The sequence below is a fragment of the Pelophylax lessonae genome (genome assembly GCF_965119305.1).
Source record: "Pelophylax lessonae genome assembly, chromosome: 6".
NCBI lineage: Eukaryota > Metazoa > Chordata > Amphibia > Anura > Ranidae > Pelophylax > Pelophylax lessonae.
The window spans coordinates 109,510,461-109,531,029 of record NC_138773.1 but is presented as its reverse complement, the minus strand read 5'-3'; the positions used below and the strand labels follow the sequence as shown (position 1 = coordinate 109,531,029).

The 20,569-nt window shown below is 40.9% G+C and overlaps 1 protein-coding gene across 1 annotated transcript in view; it reads left to right on the top strand.

The window, feature by feature from the left end:
- Nucleotides 1–20,569, top strand: part of VWA3A (von Willebrand factor A domain containing 3A) — a 112,066-nt gene that overhangs the window by 52,437 nt on the left and 39,060 nt on the right. The window contains exons 14-19 of the mRNA XM_082261287.1: nt 157–260; nt 1,623–1,703; nt 5,901–5,995; nt 10,981–11,100; nt 14,584–14,658; nt 20,224–20,368. Of these exons, the coding sequence (XP_082117413.1) occupies nt 157–260; nt 1,623–1,703; nt 5,901–5,995; nt 10,981–11,100; nt 14,584–14,658; nt 20,224–20,368 (620 nt within the window). The remainder of the gene's footprint in view (nt 1–156; nt 261–1,622; nt 1,704–5,900; nt 5,996–10,980; nt 11,101–14,583; nt 14,659–20,223; nt 20,369–20,569) is intronic.

Below are 20,569 nucleotides of genomic sequence, written 5' to 3'. Positions count from 1 at the left end.
TATGTGTGTGTATGTACATTATGTTTGCTAACCCTCTTGTCTTAAATTGTTTTGTAACTGTACTGTCTCTCTTAATTTTGTGAATTGCTGCACAAACTGTTGGCACTAAATACATTCTGTATAATAATATTTATTATTATGATTTCTTGTATTCAGCCAAAAAACTGAGCCTCTACCAAGTATTAGCTCCAAATGCATATTCCTTTGTAGAGGATTTTGTTCCTATTCTTCAGAAAAGAGTCTCATCCACACTTCATGAGGTGAGTTACCTTAACTAAGTATTGTAAAAGGATAAAATAATTGCACTTCAAGTGCTTCCACACCAAGACAGAAAGAAGCTTTTCAACAAACAAGTAGAGAATAGTGGAAAAATTGTGCTGAATCCATAAGGTTATCTTATTGCTATCTTAGACCCCGCCAGGAGTTCGCCTGCTCAGCGAAGAATCTGTCTGCTGAGCAGGTGGATGGCTGGTCCATGTACGATCCATTTATACACAGCCCACTGTCCTCTATGGGTGGTCAGATGTAAATGGACTGCCTGTCTGTTTACACCCAATGGCCATCCAATCCGCTAGACGGATGGGGAATGTATCCCCATCCTTCTGTTTTTAGTGAAAAGGATCAAATTGGATGTTGAGGGGTGTCAACGGACACATGTCCATTGACACGCGCCGCTCCATAGGTAGCGATGGATTGCTCAATTGGGTTTTCCTGAAAAACTGACAGACGGACCGGATAGGTCCACCCATGTAAAAGGGGCCTTAAATTACTGATATTGATGTAAAGAATTTGCTTCCCAGGCAGGTGCCTTCTACACCCCAGAAGATCTCCATTGTCTCTTTGGCTTGTAGTGTAGTGTAACAAAAATGGAAAATGAAGAACCACACCACTGCTAAGGAGTCCAGATAAAACTTCCATTAAAAGTCAGGGGGACAATCCAAAAGGTAGCCAATGCGTTTAAAGGATCCAAAAATGCCCCCATCATCAGGGCTTGATTGAGTAAACTGGAACATTTTTACATATAAACAAATTAGAGCATTCTTGTATTAGGAAGTAAAATTAGGGCACTCAGATATGGGGAGAAAATACAAACCCTTTGAAGTTAGCATCAGCAGTACTAATTACTGTACTGCTATACTGTCTATTGACACAAAATTCCTGCTGATACTATTTTAAGAATGCCTAGTTAACTGTAGGTACTGAAGCTTGCATCAAACAGTCTGGTGTGATGAAATCCTCAAAATGGCATGGGAACATCTTGAAAACAGCTGGAGTTTGTAGCCAAGTCAATAAGGTCTTTGTCTTGTGCCAGGTCAGATCACTGCAGCTAGCAAGTACATCTCTGGTTTCACTGGTATCAGAGACACTTGTCAGAAAGAAATCATAACATTATTATTGGTAGTTTTTATTTGCACATGAAATGTGCAGTCTGATCCAACCAATCAAATATATTATCTAAATGCCCCAATGTTTGAACAATATAGCAGCAATATAATGCACGTAATGGTTTGCTTGTCTAATTTTACTAATAATATTACCTGTATAACTGGCATAAAATATATGACGTTAAAAAGCAATACTATTATCCTAGAACTGTTAATTATTTTTGTATCTTTTTATAGCGGGCAATGATGCAGTTTGAATGGCATGATGGCACAGTGAAAAACATTCATGTAGATCCTCCATTGTTGTATGAATATCAGGTAGTGTTACCTTTTCACCTTTAGAAGTTAAGAGAACCTTAGACAAACTGAAGAATGAAATATATATCATCAACGGTCTTTGATGGTTCTTTTATTAATTTCTTTGTTTATTGTGCACATTGCAGACCCGTTTATTGTTTTCAATGCAATATTAATGCCACAAAACAATCTCAAAAGCAATAAATATCACTAGTGGATACAAATCCATGGACATACAGGAAAGCCATATGATGTGCACATTTTGAAACTGAAGTACCTTGTTTGGGTATTTCTTGTGATGATCAAGCGGTGTAACGATTAAGAAAAATAATAAAGCATTTGTGGGGATTAAAAGTGCTTGATATCACATTCTAATTTTCCGGTGTGCTCCAAAATCTCTGGAACCAGTAAGCGGTCATTCCTTTTTTATAGGAAGGAAAATAATTATTTTGTAGATTGCATGTTGCAGTCAGATGGCGCATAAATCAGTTGCAGAAGCTCCCTATTTTGTTCATTCAACATAAAGAACAGTTTTATCATGTCAAGTTGTTCTTAATAAGAGAGCTGTCTTTCTCTCCATATCTGGTAGTTTAAAACTGGCCATACATAATTGCACGTAATTGTCAGAAATAAAACAATCTACCACAAGGGTTGCCAACAACCCTTTTTGTTACTGAAAAAACATGGAAAATGTACTATTAGCGCAATTTTTTTACTGACAACTGAAATATTATTATACAGAATGTATATAGAGTCAACAGTTTGCGCAGCGCTTTACAACATGGGGGGGGGGGGGACCAGTACAGTTTCCCAGTACAGTTAAAATACAATTCAAGGATAATTTAATTCAATACAGGAGGGCCCTGCTGATTAAAGCTTAAAATCTAAAATATCACAGAAACTCCTTTTAGACACTAAAACAATATTTAAACAGTATATGAATGTTAACAAAACTCAGAACAAAATAATCTACCTGTTAAAAAGAAAAAGGGCATGCATACCAATGACATTGCTGTGCTAAAAACAATTTTAGGTCACACAATCTATGGTGTCCTATCTTGCCTGTTATACTACCCCAATCCAACACATTTCCCTCTTACAAGCTTAGTCATAGGCAGTAATATGCCTGGCATTACATTAAAAAAAGTCAAGCAATGTGACAAAATTTGAGCATAACTAGGGTTATGAAAGACCTGGGGCACCATGATATAGGTATACAACAGAGAAACAAGCTCTATGCCACAGTAAACAGTGTGCATGGCCTAACAGTTGGGATGGCTTAAACAAAACTTGCGCCTGTATACTGATACACTGCAAACATTTGCCAAAAAATACTTTTAAATACTGTGCTGAAAATGGCAGTTTCCCAGACACACATAAACCTCAGGAAACCTAGACCTACAAAACGAAACTCTTCCATTACATAGCTTTTTATGTGCTGAAAAGGAGGTAATTTTGTCTCTATCTGCATTCAGGAAAAAAGCAAAAAAATATCTTAACTGTTGAGGCAATGACCACTTTGGGAGAGAGAGCGAAAAAAGCTAGCGAGAGAGATAGGCAGATGTAAAGGAGCACGCAGTGTCCTGTGGGTGTAGGTTTGAAAAAACGTTTTAATTATAGTAACAACGATAAAATAAAACGTGTTTCAGGGAACAAGGACTCCCCCTTCCTCAAGGCTGCTGATGAATATTATTGGAGAAAACTCCTGATGGCACAGACCGGAATGGTATTAGAGTGCTGGCTGTAACTTCAGAGGCTCTAAAGTCCACTGGACACCGGGCGCTCCTTTACATCTACTTTTCTCAAATACATGCGGAATCAACCCTTTGGCCATACCCCAAGGCAGCAGCCCAGGCTCCAATAGGACCCACCATTCACTGCATATAGGTTTTATCATTATAATTCACTATGCTTGGTATAGGTAGGGAGGCAGTAGAAATAGTCTAGTGTCAATAAAACACTGAGTGTGCACATAAATCCAACACAGTTTCCCATAAAACCCAGGAATGGAGTAAGTAGGGACGTCTAGCCCGTGCTTGACAAACCTATTTCCCCCTTAGTGTGCTCCCATGCTGTATTTCACATCTGCCCTAAGGGTGCATGTCTCCGACACTGTAAGTCACACTAAGCGCTGGCATCTCACTCTTTTACCCTCAACTGAATGTTGCGGGCTAATGATTCTGAGGAAGGGAGAGAGTTGCAGGCAGTGCTGTATATTGCTCAGACACAGGGGGGCTAATCCATTATAGAACAGAGTTCCCTCCTGCCACCCCATGCTTGCTGGAGCACCTAAAAATACTGTTGTGCTTTAAACCTGCTGGTAATGATTGCCAAGTCAGTATTTTTATGATCATTTTCTCCCATTCATGAACTCTAATAGATGATAGAAAAAAGGTTGTTTTTTTTTTTTACAAACTGTCCATAAAAATACAAATGGTAGCCCTGTCTGCCATCAATGGGTTTAATTAACCACTAGAGTTATGCCAGCTGTGAAGTCAAGACTTAGCTGTAGTCTTCAGTACAATTTATTGAAAGATCAAATTGAAATGTATAATTGAATCAATTTTATCAAAAATGATTGAAGGTGGTGAAATTAGAAAGATAACTAATCCCAAGAACAAAAAACTGAATATATTGCAGCTTAGCAGTCCTTTAATGTGGTGGCATCTTAAGTTTTTATTTTTCAGGTTAAGAACAGTTTTAGTTATGTAGCACTACCCCCCAAGGGCTGCTGATAACTGGCTCCCCTAGTCCTGCAAAGCCAGGCAACATGCATTTACCACTTGCATTAGTCCCTGGGCTTGTTTTTTTTTTCTTTTTTTTCCAGGGATAACAACTTGGATGGGGTAGAGGGGTTATGAGATGCCCAACTTAACTGAAACAACAGATGTGGACAACTTCCTTCCTATGTACAGAGAAAAGATCCTGGACTGCTCTCTTTGCTAGAAACACCCAGTCTCTTGGATCGTAGCAAAGTGCCTTATGGACCAGGAGCTCTCAGTTTCCCTTGGAAATTAGCACAAAATGTTGCAAAACTGCATGCAGGAGTATCTCTTCTCCTCTTGTAGGACTGCTTCCAGCTCCACAGCCTGCAGGTACTAACAGCCATCCTGGCTGCTTGTCTGCCAGCCCACCGGCTGCTCCGAAGATCTCCCAGGTCAAGAGATAAAAGGATTAAGCTCCTTTGAAAGCCTGCTACATGTGACAGTCTCTCCCTTTGTGAATCCCTGTGTGTGCTGATGTACTCACTCTGTCCTTACTCCCTGCTGCTCTTAAGCAAGATTCCTTCTCAAATTGGATGCCGAAAGGATTCTTCCAAGCCAGCCCGATGCCCAGCCTGGAGGCCGAGCCTCCCCAGACCCGGGGGTCCCCTCCTATGCCACCGACATCCTCTGCAGTACTGCAGTACTCCATCTTCCACCCAACCCCTCTGCTGGCCAGGTATGACCATATTTTATGGCTAACTGAGCCACCCTGCCAGGCCCTCTGCTTGGGGATATGCCAGATTCCCTCAAGTAAGCAGATCAGGACCTCCTGGCCTCTTCTCTTCTAGAAGTGGAAGTTGTAAGAAAAATTTTCCAACAAGCCTGTTCAACAACAACAAAAGTCGATCTAATGATTGAATTCTGTTGAACATGCATGGACAGACATGGATTGAAATTCGGCCGCTTCCTGATGAACTTGCCAAATTTCAATCCTTCTATGGCCAGCTTTACTGTGAAATGAACTGGAAGCAAAACAATGTTATCTATCTTCAGTAAACTACAAACCCCCCATGTAATAGAGCTCAAAAGAGGAAGACTTGCTTGAAGTTCATCTTGGGTTGCAACCAGGGCTTTCTCCATAGATACAGTGGAAGAGTAAGTGTAGCCACCTAGGAACAGGAAGTGTGTTATTTGCAGGATTACCAGGTAAAAATAATGGGAAAAGCATGGAAAAAAGAATACTAATGATGGCATCTGACCTTGTAAGATGCAGCACAGTACATCTTGTTTTGTTTTTAGGTTTAGATACACGTTAAGCTTCACATCCAATGGCTAATCTAAATCATCCTCTGTCCGTGGTGCTAAACTATCCATTTGAATTAATAGATTTAGTTCATATGTCCATAGATGCCACAACATTTTTGCTGGGAAAGATGTTAAGGACTTTACAAAATATGTGTAACAATAAAGTACAAACTTGTAGTTTAATGTTCTTTACTATGTGCATACACAGAAACAGCTTGCAAAAGTCGCTCAGACCTATGAAAAAAGAATAGACTGGCTTACAAAAGGAAGTAGAAGAATTTGGGGAACTATTTGTGAAAAAAGGTATGCATGTGTGTATAGTATTTTATTTTCTATAGTGTCTTAAGCTGACCATAAATGTGTACTATAGGTTGCCTTGTAAAAATGAACCACAACTTAAAGTGATTGTAAAGTCTCTGTTTTTTTTACTATTAAAATAACAAATATATTATACTTATATAATTCACCCAGCATTGGCAGATAGTGGGAGCAAGAACTGCCTCAGTGTTGGTGGTCATGCCTCATCATTAGTGATCAGTGGCAATAGGAATTACTCCAGCATTGGTGGAGAATAGTTACCCTAACCTGCAGATTTACCCCACACACCTTGCCACTAGCTCTTGCTTTGTCTAGTCTGACACAAACACTAAAACTATGTGGGCACCTTTGGGCAGGAAACTATTCTGAGCAAAACAACCTGCACATTAGTAGATGGTACTGGACTGGGGCTGGGCCTAGCAATGCTACTGTTGCTGCAAAAGCTATTTGGATTCTGAATGTTTTGCAAGCCTGTGCAATCTGTTGGCCCCCGTTAGGATCCACTCTGTATTTAAAGAGGTTAAGGTTTGGTGATTAGAAGACATGCCTTAGAGATCCAACTTTTTTTAGTCTCCATACTTATATTGCTAGAGCATGCATCTCTGTTCCTTGAGGAAATCCCACTCAATACCAGTCTTATCTCTGAGAAACAGTAGATTCTCAGGAAAGTTCAAACCTTGATTTTGCCCTATAGAAATGACTGTGGCTTCCTTTCCAGTGAATATCAACAGGTATCATCAGGGAGATTAGTGTCTTTGTTGCTCCACTGGTCTGTTGAGAATATGTTTCAGAATTTTATTTTTATTTCTGTTACATAGTTTATTGATGCTAATCTCTAGATTTAGGCAATAGTGTCAAAGTGCCAACAGGCGTATTAGAGTTTACAAAAACAAAATGATAGAAAAAGATGGGGCTTTGCGGGCCAGTGGGAGTAGAAGGATCAGACAAAGAACCGTTTATAAAACCAAAATTACATTTTATTTGTATAAAGAACAATAAAACTAAGCATGGACTACCATGCATATGTGATAACAGAGGACTGACATAACATACAATGATAAAATCAAACAATTAACGTCACTACTTATAGAGAAACATATCCCCGGAAGGGGTTGTAACCAAAATCTGTATAAGGTGGAAATTGGGTCTCAAGCTGGATTCGGTCACGGTAGGTCCCCAGCAAGCCGACGCGTTTCGCTCAAGGCTTCCTCAGGGCCTGAGAGACCATAACAGACCGATGTTTTCCTTCTTGATAGTGACTTGTGCTAGGCGACAAAGCTGTAGCGATACTAATGCTGCTTGGAGCTATATTGCTTCGGTATTTATCATAACAGACATCAAGAATGTATTTCTTGCATAGGATCCAATGTATTACGTCCCAGATTGTGTTGCCAGGGGCAAGGCTTTTTTGGCTATCCCCCCTATGAACTTTTTGGGGTGGGTCCCAACTCACAAGGTGAAGGTCCTCTCCTTGATATATTCGCCCTTATATATATATTCACTCCTAGATATGATAGATCTAGTATTGTGTTACATGGCTTGAATAGGATAGGCAGCACCTTTCTTTCTGTAGTTCAAAGATATAGTGTATATTTCCCCAGTTTCAGGGTCCTTGATGGCAACACAACTGACCTTTCCTCAGTCTAAGGTAGACTCCAGGCAGGAAAGGGAGACATGCATAAAATTTCAGCTATATGGACAATATGGTCCTGGGCTGTATAAGCCCTCTATGTCTGGTTCACTTAGCAGCCTCCAGGCAGGCTGCTAAGTGAACCAGCCATGTAACACAATACTAGATCTATCATATCTAGGAGTGAATATATATATAAGGGCGAATATATCAAGGAGAGGACCTTCACCTTGTGAGTTGGGACCCACCCCAAAAAGTTCATAGGGGGGATAGCCAAAAAAGCCTTGCCCCTGGCAACACAATCTGGGACGTAATACATTGGATCCTATGCAAGAAATACATTCTTGATGTCTGTTATGATAAATACCGAAGCAATATAGCTCCAAGCAGCATTAGTATCGCTACAGCTTTGTCGCCTAGCACAAGTCACTATCAAGAAGGAAAACATCGGTCTGTTATGGTCTCTCAGGCCCTGAGGAAGCCTTGAGCGAAACGCGTCGGCTTGCTGGGGACCTACCGTGACCGAATCCAGCTTGAGACCCAATTTCTACCTTATTTTTTCTAATGCTCATACATTTTGGGGGGGGGGGGGGGGGCGCAATTTGGCATGTTTGCTCTGGGCTCTAGGTGACCTTGTCCTGGCACTGCTATGTACGTCCAAAGAAGTGAACCTTTGATCAAAAGCTGATGGTTGCTCCATAGCTGCACCATAGCTGCCGACCACTTTCACACAACCGGCAGCGCGGTGACCCCCCCACGGCCCGCCCTCCTCCCGTAGTTCCTGGGCTAACCCATGCATACCGACGCCCACAAACACATCTGCTGGTGGGGGGAGAGGGACTACAGTGAGACCGAGGCAAATCCATGCCTCGATCTCACATGCAAACAATGAAACCCGAAGTGATGTCATTTCCGGTTTCATATGCACACTTTCCTGGCCAGTACAGCCATGAGACACATCTAACCAAGTCGATCTGTGCTTGGTCAGATGGTGTGAAGGGCAGGGGAGACATTGGGGTCTATTAGACCCCTAATGTCTTTAAAAAGAGTACCTGTCACCTTTCCAATGCTATCACATAGGGGTTTATTAACCCCTTGTGATAGCAATCAGGTAAAAATAAATAAAAAAAAATTAAAGAGAAAAGTAAACAAAAAAAAAGATAATAGAATATATTAAAATAAAAAAAGAAATTGCCAAAACCTTATTGCCGCGCACACCTGCGCAAATGCAGACGCCCAGGGTGCATACATGTATGTAAACCGCAGTTGCACCACACGTGACATATCGATTGTCAGAGTAAGAACAATAATTCAAGCCAAGTGCTCATAATTAACTCTAAATTGATTAACTGTAATGGCTTTTAAAGCGTCACCTATGGTAATTTTTGGGCACCATAGTTTTTGGTGATATCGCGGGCATATGCAATTTTAAAAACATGGAATATTAGGTATTTATTTACTCGATGCAAATTTATGTTTTATTTTTTAACCAAAAATGGGTGTTATATGGCGTGGTTTTGCACTAAAATAAATTTCATTATATTTTTTCAGAAAAAAATTGCGTTTAATAAACAGCTGCGCAAATATTACGTGAAACAAAATTTTGCAACGATCACCTTTTTAGTCTGCAGGTCCTCTGCTTTCAGAAAACATATAATTTTCTGGGGGTTTATGTAATTTTATTGCCATAAAAATAGGATTTTTACATGGGTGCTACAAAGAAAACAAATTGCTCTGGAGTCGAACTGGTTAATGTAACACAAATAATACCTTTCATCACCATACTGCGCTGAGTACATATTGGGGATTAAAGAAATTAACTTTTTCTTCTAATCAAAATAGAATTGGTTGTTATTATTAAACAAGACAAATATTCTAGAGTTTCCACTTTGTAAAATATATGCTGTTAAATGAGATTCATAGCGTACCCAGCATACACTTTTATTTTATAACATCAGTGTTGTAATAGCAATGCAAATGATAGTGTATTGTTAATCCAATATAAGCTTACTCAAAATCTCTATTGGCTATTTGGGTTTAACTTCAGTAGGCCCCTGAGGAGGGGATATTGTATTAATATTTTATTGATATAGAGATGTTCTTACGTTTTTTTCCAACCCTGGTTAAGGGGGTGTTTTTGAACCCCTGAAACTCATTGGAAACTTTTTCAATTGTCCCTCTGACTCTTAGGCCCTTTTATACAGGGCAGTCTTGGTTCAAGTGGATCTACCTGCTCAGCGGGGGATCTCTCAGAGGATCCTGGCTGAGAAGGTGGATGACAGGTCCATGTCTACTCTGCTATGCAGAGCAGACATGGACACAGCCCGCTGTTCTCTATGGGGCAGTCAGATGGAAACGAATTACATGTCCGTTTCTATCTGATTGTCATCTGATCCACTGGAGGGTTGGCAAAAGTATCCCCATCCATCTGTTTTTAGCGAATCGGATGCTGAAGAGTGACAGCTGACACGTCTGCTGACTTCCGCTGTCCCATAGAGAACAATGGGTGGTCCGATCGGGTCTTACTGGAATAAAGTTGTATCTGGACCTTTGAGCAGTAGTGTGACTCTTCATTTCACATTTTTGTTACAGGCAAAGTAGACACTGTTGTGCTTGAGCTGCCTGCCACCAATATGAAGAAGAAATACTAGATCTGCTGCAAGGAGTAAAAAACATGACAAACTGTTTCCTGAATCACATGGAACCTTTAAAGCCTAACTCTGGGAAACTTTAAAGTTATCCTTTGGAGTGGGACTTACTCCACAGTGCAAGGGTTAACTTTTCATTTCACCCAAGAGATAAAGTTAGCTTTTCAACTTACCTGATCCCCCCCCCCCCTTCCTTCCCTGGCAAGCAGCACTCCCGCATGCTCCAGAGTCTGACTGTCACTTGGCACCCTCATGTACTGTTTTAGGGCTGCATTCGGCTGGATGCTGTCAAGACCTTAGACCTGACATCTAAGAAGACATTGTGGGGACCAGTCATGCAACATAGAAGATGGGGTAAATAAATCTTCTTTTTCTGTGTCCCCCTAGACCAAAATGAGCAATTAACTCTTGTAGTGTGGGTGCAGCCCACAATGGATAATTTTAAAGTTTCACAGAATTGGGCTTTAACTCTTAGTTATCAAAAGATTTTCAATAGGGGTTTAAAGAAACTTATGTGTTAACTAGAAAACCACTTTTACCATCTGAAGACTCTGATGAGGGTGGTGTGACCCTTAAAGATGCATGTTGAAGGACCAGTGTATGAGGCTGTTTCACAGCGGCATTTCTGCTTTGCCTGCCTAATTTTATCTCATGTATACTCTTAGCTTTCACAATCCTCTATTTTTCTACAGGGTTATTTTGCTCGTGGACACGTCAGTTGAGAATGCTATGCACATTATACATATCCAACATTCTCTGAGACTTTTACTGGAGGAACAAATGGGAAACAAAGAGTTATTTAACATTATATCGTAAGTTGCCACATGTATTGATTAAAATTAATCATAGATAATACATTGGGGGATATCAATATATATATATATATATATATATATATATATATATATATATATATATATATATACAGTATCTCACAAAAGAGAGTACACCCCTCACATTTTTGTAAATATTTTATTATATCTTTTCATGTGACAACACTGAAGATATTACACTTTGCTACAATGCAAAGTAATGAGTGTACAGCTTGTATAACAGTGTAAATTTGCTGTCCCCTCAACAAAACTCAACACACAGCCATTATTGTCTAAACCACTGGCAACAAAAGTGAGTACACCTCTAAGGTACAATATCCAAATTAGGCCCAAAGTGTCAATATTTTGTGTGGCCACCCTTATTTTCCAGCACTGCCTTAACCCTCTTGGGCATGGAGTTCACCAGAGCTTCACAGGTTGCCAGTGGAGTCCTCTTCCACTCCTGGATGACGACATCATGAAGCTGGTGGATGTTAGAGACCTTGAGCTCCTCCGCCCTTCTCTTTGAGGATCCCCTACAGATGCTCAATAGGGTTTAGGTCTGGAGACATGCTTGGCCAGTCCATCACCTTTACCCTCAGCTTCTTTAGCAAGGCAGTGGTCATCTTGGAGGTGTGTTTGGGGTCTTTATCATGTTGGAATACTTCCCTGCTGATCAGTCTCAGAAGGGAGGGGATCATGCTCTGCTTCAGTATGTCACAGTACATGTTGGCATTCATGATTCCCTCAATGAACTGTAGCTCCACAGTGACGGCAGCACTCATGCAGCCCCAGACCATGACACCCCCACCACCATGCTTGACTGTAGGCAAGACACACTTGTCTTTGTACTTTGTACTCCTCACCTGGTTGCCGCTACACACGCTTGACACCATCTGAACCAAATACATTTATCTTGGTCTCGTCAGAACACAGGACATGGTTCCAGTAATCCATGTCCTTAGTCTGCTTGTCTTCAGCAAACTGTTTGCGGGCTTTCTTGTGCATCATCTTTAGAAGAGGCTTCCTTCTGGGATGACAGCCATGCAGACCAATTTGATTTAATGTACGGCGTATGGTCTGAGCACTGACAGGCTGACCCCCCCCCCCCACCCCTTCAACCTCTGTAGCAATGCTGACAGCAATCAAATGCCTATTTCCCAAAGACAACCTCTGGATATGATGCTGAGCACTTTTACTCAACTCCTTTGGTCGACTATGGCGAGGCCTGTTCTGAGTGGAACATGACCTGTAAAAGCGCTGTATTGTCTTCGCCAATGTGCTGCAGCTAGGTTTCAGGGTCTTGGCAAACTTCTTATAGCCTAGGCCATCTTTATGTAGAGCAACAATTTTTTTTTTCAGATCCTAAGAGAGTTCTTTGCCATGAGGTGCCATGTTTAACTTCCAGTGACCAGTATGAGAGAGTGAGAGCGATAATTTACCACACATGCTCCCCATTCACACCTGAGACCTGTAACACTAACTAGTCACATGACACCGGGGAGGGAAAATGGCTAATTGGGTCCAATTTGGACATTTTCACTTAGGGGTGTACTCACTTTTGTTGCCAGCAGTTTAGACATTATTGGCTGTGTGTTGAGTTATTTTTAGGGGACAGCAAATTTACACTGTTATACAAGCTGTACACTCATTACTTTACATTGTAGCAAAGTGTAATTTCTTCCGTGTTGTCACATGAAAAGATAGAATAAAATATTTACAAAAATGTGAGGGGTGTACTCACTTTTGTGAGATACTGTATAAATATATATATATATATATGGGTTAGTTCAATAAGTTTTAGGTATTCAATTATGGTTATTTTTTTTTGTTTTGTTTTTTTAATGATGCTGTTCTCTTCAAAGTGATAACATTAATCTGGACTGATCCGTCGCTTTTCTCAGAAGTCAAAGGTATTAAACTGAGATTGCAACACTTCTGCCGTCAGCTGGCAGATCCAGGCATATTTAGTGATGGGGTGATGTCTCAGTGCCCACTTTTCTCAGGGACATTTATCTTTCAATACCTAGTTAATCGGCTTTGGATTTCCCTTTCTTAATTTGTGGGTGGAGTACGGCTTAGTTAATGGAAATGACTTGCAATTATATTTGTGATTTTTAGTGGATGGAAAGGGGTTGAAATTGACTGAACATTGCCATGTGTATGACCAGCTTTTTGCTGACCATAAACTGTATATAACTTATACGCAATTTTGAACCGCGTAAAACATTCACAAAACTGATAAAAAAAAAAAACAAGGCAACCTACCACCAACATTATCGATTGTTTGAGAGTTTTGTTAGAAACTGTTTGTAGTAGGTTGCATAATTGATACATTTGGTTTGTTTTAGAGCTGAACTTCAGGCAGATGTAAAACAAACAAATGAATGCAAAAATGAATGCAAATTAGGTGTATTTTGTAATGCAGCTTAGGCCACTTTCACCCATGCCGACCGTTCATTACATCAGTTCAGTCATGTCAAAATGGATATAGTATTCATCAGTTTTCATCAGTGGTCATCAGTTTTTCATCTGTGGTCATCAGTATTTTATCAGTGGTCATCAGTTTTTCATCAATTTTTTTTAACATCCACTACCAATGCAAAAACGGTCAAAAAAATGACCATATTTCAGTTTAGATCCATTTTTTGTCCAATCCATTTTTTTAACGGAAGAAAAATAGAGCTTTGATCAGTTTAAAAAAACAGATGATGACGGATGCTGATGTAAACAGATGTAAACAAATGATCATTAATTTACATCCATTTTTCCATAGAGATGTATTGATATCCATTTTTCATCTGTCATCAGATGGACAAACGGACAGCATGTGTGAAAGGGGCCTTACTTTTTACCTGGTATCAGCCTCTTGCAATTTCTTGTGCAACAGCAATCAGACTGGGAAAGGGAAAAGCAGCAGGAAGAGCCAATCAATTATACTGCAGTGCAAGGAACATGCAGATAGGAGGAGAGAGCGGAGTGACAGAGAAATAAGCTCCTCAGTGTGCTGTGACTCCTTTTACTGTCCAGTCACAGGGTGGGGGACAGGCAAAAGAAAAATCAGGTCACCTGCCCTATGTGCCAGAGCTGAGTACATTTCAGGGCCTAATGGAGAAAAATGCAGATACTGTATTTGCCAGTTAAAACAGCTCCCTATATGTATTTTATATGTTTGTCTGAAGTTCAGATTTAACGATTGAAAGTTAGTTGAAAATGGTTCATATTTCCTGGAAATTTCCACGTGTATGACCAGCACATATTTAATGCTGAATGTCATCCACACGCATGGCAATTTTCATTCTACTGCTGAGAGTTTCTGTATACATCATGGAATTATCTAATGGGTTGTTGGTAGATTGTCTTGATCCTTTCTGTTGTTTTTTCAGTTGAAGGGATACAATTGCCTAAATATAATTGTGTCTATGGTCAACTAAATGTTAGACAACAGTCTGCACATTTAAGCATGATATGTTTGATTTGCAGGTTTGGAAATGATATCCAATTCTGGAAGCCAGGAATGGTTCCAGCAACTTCAGAAAACCTGCAAAATGCTTGGAAGTAAGTTCTTTTTGCAAAAACTGGTTTATTTATACGAATTGAAAAAATTGAAAAATAGTCCACTGTTCCCATGCTCAAGCTGTTTTCCGGTACATTATAGTAATATGAATTTGCCAATATTATGACCCCATTGCGGAGTTATCTTTACATTAGTTCCTCTCTATTAAAGCAGAACTATAGCTAACTGAAAATGGCTTGCTGTAAAACGATAAACATAAATAATTTGCTGTGTAAGAAAACCTTCCTAGTACTGTAGATGTTCCAGCATGCTGCTTTCCTGCCTTGCCCCTCTTCTTTTAATCTCCCTAATAATCTGCTGTTACATAATAGGACAGCACATATGCATTTTTAATCCTCTCGAGCCCAGCAATGAGTGGTGACTTAATGGGACACACAAATTTACAAAACAGACCTTCGAGGTTCTGCTCTTGGGGTAGCCTCACTGGTTCTTTCCCCTCTAGATGCCTCCTAAAGCATACCTCCCAACATTTTGAGATGGGAGCGAGGAATAGTATGTAGGCATAGGGCACACACCCTGCCATGCCCCCCTTAAAACCCTCAAGTACTTTTTTTACCACTACTACTTCTTTATGCTGGCTTTTGACATTTACAAATGCAGCAATTTACAAATTGGATGAAAGGTGGGAAACAAAATTAGCATTTTATATACAACTATACAGATCAGACCAAAATGAGGGACAAATGAGGAGGAAAGCGGGACAGTGGGACTTTGTTCCAAACCAGAGACAGTCCCTCAAAATCAGGTACAGTTTGGAGTTATGCCTAAATGCACCCAGCCTAGCTTGACCAAGATCCCAAGGCATATGTGACCCTGTGTCCACAGCTAGGGTCCACACATCCCCACAGTTCACAGGAACCTTTCAGGGGAAATTCCCATTGGTCGGGATTTGCATATTGTCCAGGCTGGTCAAATCTTTTGTAATGCTTTATGGAATAATTTGTTGATTCAGAGTTTGGGACATATATTCACTCTCCAGGTGGTGGCACATCAGCTTGGTAACATAAAGCAAACACAGTTAATAAGTAATTCATAGAGTCAGCGGATTCCCAAGCAAAGGCCATTCCCTAATTTTTCTTCCCAGTGGAGGATGAAGCCTCTGGTTGCCCCCTGAAGGAAATGTACAAATTGAAGTGAAGACTACATTTCTTCTGGCTGCAGACTAGTCTTTCCATGACTGAACACTCTATGTAACACCCCCTGTTATTTATACTCCTTTTGCAATTTGGATGACTGGTAGAAAGGATGCCCAGCAACCTGTAGGGTTCTGGAGGGTGGGATGAAATGATAAAGCCCTGTTGCACAGTACCAACGGTATCCCAAACTAATAGACAGAAACTGCAAAAAGAAGGGTAGGACTCCCAAAGGCACTAAAAAGAGGGTTCCTATACTTATGTAGGGAAAAATAACCCTCCCAGTTACACCTTGTTGGTGACCGTTGACAGACAGCAAAATGTAACTACCAAGAGGCAGGGGACTCAGAAGTTCCCCCAAGAAAGTCAACTATAGGCACCAAGGTTAGGTGAAAAAGGTTAAATTTTATTATTCAAAAATATCAAGTGGGAGACTCAAGGTACAACACACAACACTGTTAAAATACAACATATTTTAAAAACAATATGGGATGGTTGCAGAAACCCGGGTTGTAGACAGGTACAAATTTGAGGGGGCTGAGAGTGGTGTATAGTAGGGAAGGGGGCAAAACATTCCTGCTCCAGTAAAAGAAATTAGGAAAAAATACACAGTCCCAACCAAAAAATTGTACTCAAATCAGAGGTGCATCGGATAAGGTTGCATCATTGAGAGGACATGTCCAGTCATTTAGATAGTAACAGGGGGCAGCTGGATTAGATGTGCCAGTAAACTGGCTTTTTTGATTGGCCCAGGTAGTCCCCTATAACTGCAATCCTGCAGGGATGACGGTGCTGTGAATAGAAAGCCGAACAAAACTTGCTGGACAGTTCCTCCGTATGTGGGGGCAGGATGCACCACACTCAGGTTTAAGAATGAAGCAGATAGCAGACACAGTACCTCAGAAGATGATGTTGACAGGCACACCATTATGCACACCGACTGACACGAATTACGGAAGTAAGCTGCACGCTAACGATGAGTGCTGCCTGGCCTGGCGTTCCATCCGTTCCTCCTTCGCTCATCCGTGCTTACTTGGTTGTAGGAGGGCTAGCAGTTTGCGGCCCGACTTCACGCTGGATGTGGGTGGCGGCTAGCATAGGAAGCGGCCGCGAGGCGCACAGTCATCGATCTCCCATTGGACAATTCCGAATGACGTGTGCTGACGCGTTTCACCAGCCTATCGCTGGTTTCCTCAGAGACAGCAACACCTAGTGAGACCACAGGGAGAATGCCTGTATAAACCCTGGGCCTATGCTTAAAGTGGAAGTAAACCCTCTTATCATTTTCAGCCAAGGAAGCCGCCATCTTGATCTCGGTTTGATCTTCAACTGCCATGATGCTGCACATGTGATCAGTTATGACATCAGCCATTGGATGGTGTGACATTTTGTTTGAGAGCACAACCAATGTGACAGTTACATTCCCGCCACCTGCCAGGAATGTTACTGTTTTTTTAAACCGTTAAATCTATGGGCTTACTTCAGCTTTAAAGGGAAAAATGCTGTAGACTGGGGGGGGGGGGCATCTATTGGCAAATTAGAAAACTGCATGGTTGCCATACACAACACTGCTGTACCCAGCAAAAGATACCTTCTCCTTTTACACTTTGTTGTCTATGTGCTTTTTTAATGGTCCGAAAATACGTGCAAACTGCCGGATGCACAGTTGCTAAAAGGGGGTGTCATCCTGCCAGTATGTAGGCCTAAGTGATCTTGGCTACAGAATGTGAGGAGAATTGTGCATAAAAAAGGGACAGGAGATTGAGACATAATACATTTACTACCAGACCATTTTGCATGGCATGACATGCAGACTATAAGTAAGAGTCATATGTTGTGAATCCTGGCTAAGAATTGTCTTTCTAAGTAAAGTTCTGCTTAAAGCATAAATAGTCTAAGGTTGACAATGAAAGACAGAGAGGGGGTAAAAATCAGCTCTGGCACTGAAGCACACAGCCCACATTTGTATATGCCTTCACTATGTTCCACACCTCTTGAAGCAAAAAATATACTAATGTATTGCCACTACTGTCAGCACAGTAGTAAAAGTAGTTATTAACCACTTAAGCCCAGGAAGATTTTACCCCCTTCCTGACCAGGGCCTATTTTGCGATTCAGCACTGCTTGACTTTAACGGACAATTGCGCGGTCGTGCGACGCTGTACCTAAATGAATTTGACGTCCTTTTTTTCCCACAAACAGAGCTTTCTTTTGGTAGTATTTGATCACCTGTGCGATTTTTTGATCATGCGCTATAAACAAAAAAAGAGCGACAATTTTGCAAAAATAACAATATTTTTCACATTTTTTTTATATGAAATTCCCCCCCAAAAAAATGTAAAAATCAAAATTTTTTAACATTTTAGGCCAATTTGTTTTCTGCTACATATGTTTGGTAAAAAAAAATCGCAAAAAGCATATTTTGATTGGTTTGTGCAAAAATTGCACAAAAAGGGAAAGATTTTTGTCATTTTTATTGTTTTTTTTTTTAACGAGTAATGGCGGCGATCTGCGACTTTTTTTTGCGGGACTGCGACATTGCGGCGGACAGATCGGACCCTTGACTGACATTTTTGACACTTTTGGGGTTACCAGTGACATTACTACAGTAATCAGTGCTATACATATGCACTGTTACTGTAAAAATTAACAGGGAAGGAGTTAACTTTATTTGAGAGGGAGGGGTTAAGTGTGTCCCTAGGGGCGTGATTCTAACTGTGATTGGATGTGGCTGTGTGTGTAACAGCAGAGATCAACGGTCCTACATAGCAGGATCGTATGATCTGTGCTGTTACACAGGGGAGAATGACAGGCGGCTGTGTTTACATTAGCCGCCTGCCTTTCTCCCGGTGTAACCGATGAACGCGAGTGACCGGCGGACATCGGGTCCTCCGGCCACTCGCACGGGGGGGTCCTAGAGCCTCACAGGCAAGCGACGTAGTACTACGTCACTTTGCCTGTGAGGGGCTGACCGCCGCAGTTAATAGTCGTGCGACAGTCGGAAAGTGGTTAAAGTAAAGCTAAAGTCTCCTGTAAGACAATCTAAACAAGTACTAAATCCAGTCACTATGTGATAAATATCCTAAAGTAAACAAAATACTTTTGTTAACTTTCCTGAGAGAGCCAAATCCTTCTTCATCTGTGGCTCACACGCTCTCCCTCTCAGACACTGCAGCTCACAGTGCGAAGGTTTCAGCAACAGAGACAGAGTGATCAATCCAGAAAGCAGTGGCCAGGTGCTGATTGAAAAGCTATAGGCTTGAAAGTCAGCAATGAAATGCTGATAGCCACGTCCCCTGCAACATTTTTTTTTATCTCACTGTAGTGCAAGCAGGCATAGCCTACATGAGAGTGGCAACTATGCTTTGAATGCAAGAGCAGTGCAGCATCGTTGCCACACCATCATAAGAAGCTGCATTCGTTGGACTTTACTGGCAGGATCAACAGGTACAGTATTTGTGGGACTATACAGGGGGAATAAGAGAAAACTGTAAGTGCAGATACATTTATAATTAGGTGCTGCAGCACATATTTTTTAATAGAAGACCATAGTCTACTGTAAGCAATATTACTGCAGCTGCCTGAATAAAACAGCCATCAGGAAAAAGTCCTCCATCCACGCTGTTTAGCATGGATGTGGGAATTGAGTGATATCTAGGGTTGCCACCTCATCCCTTTAAACCAGGACACATATTAATTACACAGGTTGTGAGGCTAGTATAATGCACATAAGGCACTAAGCGAGTTTAATTACCACCTTAATCAGCCACAGAACCAGAAGTAATTAATGTGTGTCCAGGTTTAAAGGGATGAGGTGGCAACCCTAGTGATATCTCTCATTCAGTCCTGCTATTCTTAATTTCTAGCATTGTCACCATAGCTAATTTGACATTGTGTAGTCCAGAAGAAAATATATTGAGGGGAATATAGTAAGACTGGAGCACTCAAAATCTGAAGCAGTGGTACATAGCAACCAATCAACTTTTAGCTTTAGTTTTTAATGCCTAACTGAGCAAGCTGAAGCTAAAAGCTTATTGGTTAATATGCACAGCTGCTCCAGATTCCTTATTTTTTAAGTGTAGTCCCTCTGCTGAAATTAATGTTTTCATTTTGTTTAATTCATGCTTCCATTGTGTTCAAAGGTTGTCATAACCATTAAAGGGCAGTTTGATGTTCAGGCCTGATCTGATCTCCCTAAGGCAGTGATGGCGAACCTTGGCACCCCAGATGTTTGGAACTCCATTTCCCATGATGCTCAACCACACTGCAGAGTGCAGGAGCATCATGTGAAAGGTAGTTCTGAAACATCTGGGGTGCCAAGGTTTGCCATCACTGACCCTAAGATATTAATGTTGGTTACCCGGTCCCTAAACTTAAAGTCACGCTGTAGCACACATTTTGTTTGTTTTCCAGGTGGATCCTGAACCTCCAGTGTGAGGGTGGGAGAAATGTTGTGGGTGCCATTAAAAGAGCTATTGAATTTAACATCAATGACAGGGAAGATGAAGAATCCCAGGGAATATATTTATTTACTAGTGGTCTCCCAGATCAAGACCTTGTAAGTGAAAAGTGATAATGGGTTGTTAGACTCGTAGAGTCATAAGAAGTATAAGAAAGCCTTTTATGATTGGTGTAGTTTCAACTGATTAAACTCAAGAGTCTTTGCCACTGCTCTCAGGATCATGCTTGTCCTCTGCATTTTTTGTGCTTTCTCTAAAATTGTTCAACATAGAGGCAGCTCTTCTCCACAGTGAAGGCA